This window comes from Mercurialis annua, linkage group LG3, assembly GCF_937616625.2.
Source record: "Mercurialis annua linkage group LG3, ddMerAnnu1.2, whole genome shotgun sequence".
Classification (NCBI taxonomy): Eukaryota; Viridiplantae; Streptophyta; class Magnoliopsida; order Malpighiales; family Euphorbiaceae; genus Mercurialis; species Mercurialis annua.
In genome coordinates, this window is record NC_065572.1 from 62,602,712 (window position 1) to 62,611,943 (window position 9,232).

At 30.9% G+C, this 9,232-nt stretch overlaps 2 protein-coding genes across 2 annotated transcripts; both read left to right on the plus strand.

The window, feature by feature from the left end:
- Positions 1 to 432: 432 nt before the first annotated feature.
- On the plus strand, positions 433 to 844 carry LOC126674213 (small polypeptide DEVIL 4-like). Its single transcript, XM_050368628.2, has one exon. It carries the CDS (start codon positions 535 to 537, stop codon positions 667 to 669), a length of 135 nt encoding a protein of 44 aa, XP_050224585.1. The 5' UTR covers positions 433 to 534; the 3' UTR covers positions 670 to 844.
- A 2,770-nt stretch (positions 845 to 3,614) lies between these two features.
- On the plus strand, positions 3,615 to 6,999 carry LOC126672820 (uncharacterized). Its single transcript, XM_050366771.1, has 5 exons — positions 3,615 to 3,837; positions 3,928 to 4,556; positions 4,606 to 4,665; positions 6,076 to 6,206; positions 6,786 to 6,999. The coding sequence occupies exons 1-5, from the start codon at positions 3,615 to 3,617 to the stop codon at positions 6,997 to 6,999; spliced, it is 1,257 nt and encodes a 418-aa protein (XP_050222728.1).
- Positions 7,000 to 9,232: the final 2,233 nt, after the last annotated feature.

The window sequence follows — 9,232 nt, forward strand, 5'->3', positions numbered from 1 at the left end:
CCATAAGACGACGACATAGTAATAAATATTTGGAAAAATGCATTACTTTGGCTCTTAATATTTTTAAAGCGCAAATATGATCCAAATATTTTATATTTCCCAACAATTTTCTCATAATTAACTTGAAACTCAAAGTCCACTTATAGTTCATGTCATATTTACATGGTTTCAAATTTCATGCTAATTTTCACAGAAAAATAAAATAAAATAATTTTTAAAATTTTAGGATATATAAGGGGTATGGTAGGCAAGTGGGGAAGTGGGTCCGTAAAATGTTGTGTGGTGGGTCCTCAAAGAGACAGTGCACGGCCTTTGATGCCCCATGGTTGCCCTGTTTTAGTAGACCAAACTTAGCCAGGACCACACCCCCAACGCACCACCCTTCCACTCCTTTCATTTTTTTCTCCTATATATAACTATACTTATTCACATTCACTCCACTCATTCACATTTCAACTACACAAATACAAGACTATTTATCATCTAGCAACATTTAAATCATTAATTTCCCAGTTCATTTAATCATTCATCAGCATGAAGATGAGCAGTGGTAACTCGAAGAGAAGACTATTGTCTAGCAAGAGCGTCGGATCTGCGTTCCGAGAGCAAAAAGCTCGGCTTTATATTATCCGAAGATGTGTCGTTATGCTTCTTTGCTGGCACGACTAGATTTTTCTTTTCTTTTCTTTTCTTTTCGTGGCGGAATGTAAATACGGCGGTTGAGGTAGCTAGCTAGAAAATCCTGAAACTAAATTTTGTTGTGGCGTTAGCCTAGATTTATGAATATATATATACATCGGATACTATTTATTATATGATTAATTAACTACTTTCTCATCACAAATTCTTCTCATTCTTTTTGTTTTTTTATGTGTATGTTTATGATCTTCGATTGAATGTTCTATTTTCTTGATTTTTTTTCCTTCTCTTTGTATGGATTTCTGATGCACATTCCCATGTGATGTTTGATTAAACCATCATTTTGGACCACTATGCATATAGTATATATAACTCAATTATCTATAGAATGTAAATTATGAGGTCAAACTAAAATCTTTCTGTGGATGTGGCTGCTCATCTTTTAGGGATAATTCTTTATGGGGTTACTGTACTTTACATTTATTTCAAATTGCCAATCATTCTTTAATGATTCGGGTCAATTTGGATACTGAACTACGATTTTGGTAATATTACGAAGTTTTTAAGTGATTTTCGGCCAAATTATACATATACATATGCAAATTGGTTTTTAATTATTTCTGCCAAATAATACTTTATATTTTATGTACATGTGTAATCAAAGAAAAACCAACACTAACATTTTTGTTTGGTGACTAAAACTTCATTTTATTGAAATAAACTTATAGTTTTAGTCATTGAAATAAAATTATTCAAAGTACATTGATCATAATGAAATCCAGGCAAAGTATAGTGACTCATAGTATTAATTACTCCATCTTTCAGCTTTCAAACCTTTAGTTCTTTTTCAGATTTCAAAGTGTGCAGTGCAAATTAATTAATGAGCAAATTATTTTAATGTCCTTTATATATTTCATCCCTTCTGTTTGAAAATCAAACAATATAATTCTTCATTTTTATATTATTAATGTTTAATCTCTCTGTTTATTTTTGCTATTAATCAACTAAATAAAACTACTTAACTAGAAAAATAAAAATAAAATTTAATCTTTAAATTTATTTTTGGCATAAATATAAATAAAAATTATAAAAACAACTGTAGCATATGCAATGTAATATGTAATTATAGAGGGATAATCAAAATAATATAAGCATCCATAGCTTTGTAAGAAACAATTACTATAGGATATTAACTTCAAAAATTAATTAATAGATTTATATTCATGGTCTAATTTATATGGACTTTTATATAGAATATGGACAATTAGATAAAGTTAGCGGAGTTATGGACCATGGAGTTGTAGGGCCGTTAATCATTTGAAGTATGGATTAGCCATTCATGATTTATGTAGTAATTATGTTATGCAAATTTGTAATCAAATTATAAGATTAACTTTTTCTTATAACCAATTCTATATCAAAGAGGTAAGTCCAAAACAGTGCTTAGACCCTAAAAGTCTCATAATAATTGATTGAGGTATTGCTTGATGGGAATATGTAGACAACATTTTTTTGTGACTTTTTATGATTTTATTTCTTGAAATGTAAGGAGTCAAATGATGCTTTAACTATAAAATAATTGTTTTTATGAATAAAATTATATTAAGGCCGCAAAATGCGGTAAAAAACCGACCACTCTACTAGCGGCTACAATTTAAAAGCTGAAAATAAGATACTATCCAGATCTAAAAAAATTCAAAACCGAATTGCAAAAATTTCTATTACAACTTTTGAAGAAAAAAAACGTCTTGGTGAAGCAACTAAATATAACTATTTCTTTATTTGTGCATGCGCCTGCAAATGTTCTACCGTTTCTGCATTTTCATATTTTCCACACCACCAATGATCATAAAATATGCCATAACCTTCCGTAATGACCTCGATAAATGATGTATCCCATTGTTACATTGTAACATAAAATTAATAAATGAATCCGGAAAAATTCAAACTAAATTTAGATTGTTAGGAATATTACACCAAATTCTTCTTGCAAACTCACAATGCATTAGAAATATGATCTTGCGTTTTCACCATACTATAAAATAATTTTATAAGTAAAAATTAGAAAAATTGTACTTTTATAATATATTAATAATAAATTTTTAATGAGAAAATTAATATTTTATGTATCAAATTTAGTTAATTATTTTCAGTTTCTAAATAAAAAATACTAATTTTAAACAAAACAAGCCTTAATGTGGTTAATGTTTAATGTTGTTGTACTCCATCTTCTTTGACCCAAATGTGGTTACACTTGATATTTTAATTGATTCCTAATTAATATTGTAGTTTATACATTAACTTGGGCTAATTATTTAATAGGAGAATAAAATATAAACTCAATAAAAAATTAAGAGATATTTTTGGCGGTATAGGCCACCAAGATTATAGATATTTAATTAAGAAAACGTATTTCAGTTAATCTGTCTCTTATTAATCTTGCTCTTGATTTTGCTGTCCACAACCAAACAACATTAGCAAATAATTAATTTGATTTTTTTCTCTAAATTCATCTTCGGATACATTGACATTAGGAAGAAAAAACAAAGTATTCAAACATAGTGGAGTAGTTGATCATGCATAACTTAATAATAATAAAAAATATTCAAATTCAAATATTAGGGCTAAACTTTTTTTATGTTAAATATTGTATAAGTCCAAAAGTTTTATTATATCTATAACATTTTTATATAAATATTACTCTTTCAATCCTGTAAATATAAACAAATTTATTATTTTGAATATTATTTTTTAAATTAAATAGTAGAAGTGTTGTGCTATTCAGTATGCAAGTTTTTTGGAGTAAAACTTTTATTCTCCCCGGTGCTGTTGTCAAAGGGATAGAGTGAATCTGTAAAAACTTCCTAAGGAAAGGAACATCAGACTACAAGGTATCTTGAAAAGAGGTCTGCAAGAGTAAGCAAGAAGGTGGGCTGGGGATCAGAGATATTGCATTATGGAATAAATGTGTTGTCATGAAGCATGTTTGGGATCTGCTGACAAGTAAAAAATCTATGTGGACACACTGTATTATAAAGAACAAGTTAAAACTTATGAGCTACTGGGGTATCACAAAGCCATTAAATACAAGTTGGAACTGGAGAAGCTTAATTAAATTGAGGAGTGAATTAAAAGATAGCTTTGACTATACTTTGGAGAAAGGGGATTGTTCCTTTTGGTATGATCCATGGATAAATGGTAAAGTTCTGAAAGATTTGTATCTTAAGGTGTCCATCTCTGATGCGGATGTCCCTAAGTAAGCTAAATTTAATGAAGTCTGGCATACAGGTAGATGGAGACTCCCTGATCCTATGAATGAACAAACTGAGGAGGCATGGAGTTTGATCAAAGGACAGTACAAAATTAAAAATGATAGTATTATGTGGAAGCATGGCAAAACTGGTAAATTCTCTATAACCTCAGCTTATGATCGTTTTAGAAGTCATTATCCTAATGTAATGTGGTGGAAAGTCATTTGGAATGCTGATTATGTCCAAAAACATGCCTTCATTTTGTGGTTTGCTATTAAACATAGACTTAAAACTAGAGACAAACTGTTTAATTGGGGTGTAATTAATGATGATAAATGCGTGTTTTGTAATGGGATAACTGAAACGGTAGAGTATCTATTCTTTGATTGTGCTATTTCAAAAAGCATTATGAAAAAAGTACTACAGTGCTGCCTGATTAACAGAGAAGTGTTCAGATGGAGAAGAGAATGGTCTTGGATGACTAAAAAGGCTGTTGGTAAGAGCTTATTGGCAAGAGTGCGAAGAGTTGCTTTTAATTGCTGTATATACCATATTTGGAGAGGAAGAAATAGATGCATTTTTGAAAATAGAAGAGTTGAAGAAGCTACAATTAAAAGAGATATGCTTTTGAAGTTATATTATAGGAGAATTAGTTCTTTGATTTTTGTACAGATATACAAAAAATGGCTGAGTATAGCTTAGTTTGATTTGCTAGTTATCTGTCTTAGTTTTGGGTGGCAGTGAGTCCTGTGTTCTGTTGATTTACTATGGCAGGGTCTGGATTTCAGAGTTGTTAATATGCTGATTTTGAGCTTTTATTCCATTTGATGCATTTTACCCAAAAATAAAATAAAAAATAGTAGCACTCCTTAGCAACCTTATCTATTATCTTATTTTGAATAAATAAGTTAGAATATTATTATTTTTTTACTTTTTTTATTTTAAACTTTATTATAGAGGTGGCCATGGACCGGGTCGAACCGTGAATCAGCCCAAAATTGGCCCTGTCAAATTCGGCTCGAAATCTGTCAAATCCCGAATCATGTCTAAATCGGCCTGGAAGGAGCCGTGTTCGAGCTGGTTCAATAATTCTTGAAACCGTAATTGTTGGTTTCACACCGGTGGTTTCGGTTTTGAATTGTATATTTTCTAAAATTTATACTTTAAATTATTTATTTTATATATATATATATATATATATATATATATGATTGATTAATATATCATATTATATTTATTTCTAATATATACTACTATAATTAAATAAATAACATTTAATTATTTTAATATTTTTTTTTAAATATTAATCATTAGTTTTTTTTATTTTTATAACAATATATGATTATATCAACTATATATAAATAATTAATCTCAAAATTTATGATAAATTAAATGGATTTTTTAATTTTAAGTATAACTAAGTAAATTTTAATTTGATTTAAAATATTTTAATTTATTTTTCATAAAATATAATTTTTATTGAACAGTCAAAAATGAAACCGTAAACCGGAACCGGCTGGTTCCGAACTGGCATAAAACCAACCAAGAACTAGTTCATGTCCGGTTCAAATATTCTGTGAATCACAACCCGATAATTTTAAATCGAAACCAACTGTTTATGAATCGTGTTCACCCCTACTATATTGTGTTATGTTAATCAACACTAAGCGTTATTTTATTTATAGATAAAATTAATTAATTTTTTAAAAGTAATTAGTGTTTTTAAACTATATAATTAATGAATCAAAAATATAAAATCAATTAAACTAATATATAATAGAAGTAATCAATTTAACTATTATTTTTTGATTTTGTCATTCCATCTCTCGAACAAAAATATTATTTGAAAAATAAAGAAAAATTATTAATTTAAATAAAGCATTTAATTTCCTCAAAGAAATACATTTAAAAAGTTATATCAATTGAATTAAAATTAAATATATATAAAATATTTTTTGTGAAATGAAAAATGTATAAAGAAAACACAGTAAAATTAGCTTTACAAAAAGTTTTGGATAATAAAATGGTCCAAACTATATTTGTTTTTTGTGGAGCTGATGAGTGGAATTATTGGATTACAACCATATTAACGTGTGCCACGTGTACGGTTGAAAGATACGTTTCATACTGTATTGGATAATTTCTGATTTCCTTCATTTTAACTCATTTGTTCTTTAATTTGCAGAATGTGTTGGATTCTGTTCAGTCTACACAAATCTTTCATCTGCCTATTTTTATGTGTCAGAAAATATATTTTTCCTTTTCACCGAAAAGAAAAAAAAAACGATATTTTCTAACTCAAGCTGCAACTGCAAGGTAAGAAAAATAATTAGTAAATGGTGGATCGAATCTCTCAATTTACTTGTGATTCAGAGTCAACTAATTCGTTTTTAACTATTTTAATCAATTAAAATAATATTTTTAATTTTTAAAACAATTGTATAGTATGGACAAATTCAGAAATATTGATAATCCAATTTTGTTTTTAATTGATCTCAAAATAAAAGAATATTATCTTTTAATTGATCCCAAAGATGATAATATTGTCCTTAATTAGTCAAAATAGTTAAAAGTAAATTATTTGATTTTAAATTATGAATGTAAGTTGTAACGTTGATACTGATTGTTGAATCTTTGATAGCAATTGTCGTTACCGATTCGTGACCGGATTGGTATCCATAGCGGGTTGGTGCGATTGGCCTCTCTTCAACCAATCATTAGTTGTTATTTTTGTATGAGTTTATTTAATATTCCTGAACCAATTTTACAAAGTTTTAAAGTCCCAAACCCTAAAAACCCAACACCCTCTTTTCTTTGCTCTCTTTTTTGGCAATAGTAATCTTTTTCGTTCTGTTGTTATGGCAAACTCGAGCAGTAGTTCGACCTGGATTGCAGGTTGGCAGCGGAGGAGCAGGAAGGTGGTCTTGATTATTCAGAGGTGGGAGAGGCTGAAGGAGAAAACTCTCAGTGGTGGCTTGTGGGTAGATTTTTAACTGATAAAACTGCCAATCTTGTGGCTATGAAAAATGTTATGGCAGCAATATGGAAACCAGTTGAAGGAGTGAGAATCAAGGAGATTAAAAACAATTTATTTAATTTCAATTTTTAAATGGATTACTTAAGGGTTGTGAATGGGGGACCTTGGACATTTGAACGCCATATGTTCTTATGTCAAGAGTTCAAGAAAGGTGACCTGGTGCAGGAGTTAAACTTGTCGAAGGTGGACCTATGGATTCATGTTTTAGATGTTCCATTAGGGTTTAGCTCGGAGAAGATGGGGGAGGATGTAGGGAACTGGTTGGGCGAGTTTATCATCCATGATACGAGACCTAAAAGCAATGGTGGGACAGACTCTTTCCGTATTAGATGTCATATAGATGTCAGATTGCCTCTCAAGAGGAGAATCAAATTGAAAAGAGGCTATAATGCATGTTGTTGGCTAAATTTTCAGTATGAATATATCCCGTTATTTTTCTTATATTGCGGGATATTGGGTCACTCAGAGGATTTTTGTTCAAAGTACTATACAAATCCGGTTTCTAAAGAACTATTGCCTTATAGAACGTATATGATATTTAATCCCCGTAAGAGTGAAGTAGGAGGAGGGGAGAAATGGTTAAGGGATGAAAGCCCTACTAGGATTTCGGGTGGGAAGAAGATGATGACGTGGATTCCCTAAATGGAAAGATTACGGAAAATATGGTGATTGACAAGGCTAACCAGAATAGGGAAATTCAAACTTCAAAAGAAGGTGCGCGTGATTGGAGTAAAAAGGCAGGAAATAAGACCAAGAAGATTTGGGAATATTTGGCAGAGATAATATTTCTGAAATAGCACTAGTTAAGGAAGGTGATCTAATAGTTGATTCAAAGAGGAAACGTGTGAACAAATCAGGAGGTTGTGGGGTTACTACTAATGGGCCTAGCTTTCAATTGACTGACATGATTGTAAACACATATCTTTTGAGTCTGGCGGGCCCTGTCGATTAGGCCAGCCCATAATAATAAGTTGCCTTGCATGGAATTGTCGTGGTATAGCCAACCCACGGGCATTTAGATTCATGAAAGAGTTGGTCAACCGCAAAAAACTAGATTTCTTATTCTTGAGTGAAACGCTAATTACTTCTACTTGTATCATAGCTCTGAAGGACGCTTTAAAATTTGATGGAGTGTTCTGCATGGATAGTGTGGGAAAGAAAGGTGGTCTTGATTTATTCTGGAAAGGTATTCATAAAGTTGTTGTCGATTCAGCTAGTGAAAACCATATTGACGTTACTGTCGAATCTGTGAACGGTAATTGGAGGTTGACAGGTTACTACGGTTGCCCGGAGAGAAGTCGTCGGAGAGTTTCTTGGGAGAATATTAAGGCGTTAAGTCAAGAAAGTACGCTTACATGGTGTTTGATAGGTGATTTTAATGATCTCCTTCATAACGACAAAAAGAAAGGAGGTAGAATGCAGCCCCAGTGGATGTTGAACGACTTTAGAGAATGTGTGATAGATTGTGGTCTGATAGATGTAGGTGCTAGGGGATACAAGTATACTTGGGCACGAGGTAATGACAATCAGCATTGAGTTGAAGAGAGATTTGATAGAGTTCTATACTCTAAGTCTTGGTTTGAGCTCAAAATCAGTTGTCTTTTGTTGGTAAAAATACGCAAGCGTACGTATGCCAACTTGTAATACAGACTGCGAAGTCCAGATATCGTACCCACAGAGAAAGCTTCTAAAGACAACCAGTTAGGAAACTCGATTCGAATAGCCAAAAATATATTTGAATGTTGTTATTAAACTAAATAAACTGAAATAACAATTATGGATAAAATTAACTAAAGCTGTAATGAAAATAAGGTTTTAACAATGATGGGAAGAACAGGGATTATTAACTTTCATTATGCTGTTTAATCAGATTGGAATATGGATTTGGTTGTTCTACTAAGGTTCAGGCTAATCGTAAGCACCTAAAATTCTCTCTCGAGCAATTGCATGCAAAAACAGATAACAAAGTAGTAATAGGCTAATTACTCACTCTCGCACAATGATTAACCTAAATTACTAATCAATTAATGTTTATGAAGTAAACCCTAAGAACACGTACTCGTCAATTCACTCTCGCGCAATTAACTCCTACGTTCTTAATTATGTTGGTCTATTCCAGTTTTACTCTCTCGAGCTAAAACCAAAACACAGGACAATGAATAAATTGGCCAAATAAATTCAAGCGTTAAGAACAATAGTTAAAACATAATAATAACAATAACCCACAAATTCAATTCGTTTAAACAGACATAAATCCCATTAATAGTCCCTAATGAAAGGTTTAGCTACACATATTCAAAGAAAG

What these genes read in the sequence shown, in the direction of transcription:
- LOC126672820 (XM_050366771.1), top strand. Translation starts at nt 3,615, where the DNA reads ATGAAGCATGTTTGGGATCTGCTGACAAGTAAAAAATCTATGTGGACA. An exon ending in GTATGATCCATGGATAAATG is followed by an intron (nt 3,838 to 3,927) that starts GTAAAGTTCTGA and finishes TCTGGCATACAG; the next exon opens with GTAGATGGAGACTCCCTGAT. An exon ending in ACTCAAGCTGCAACTGCAAG is followed by an intron (nt 6,207 to 6,785) that starts GTAAGAAAAATA and finishes CCTGGATTGCAG; the next exon opens with GTTGGCAGCGGAGGAGCAGG.
- LOC126674213 (XM_050368628.2), top strand. Translation starts at nt 535, where the DNA reads ATGAAGATGAGCAGTGGTAACTCGAAGAGAAGACTATTGTCTAGCAAG.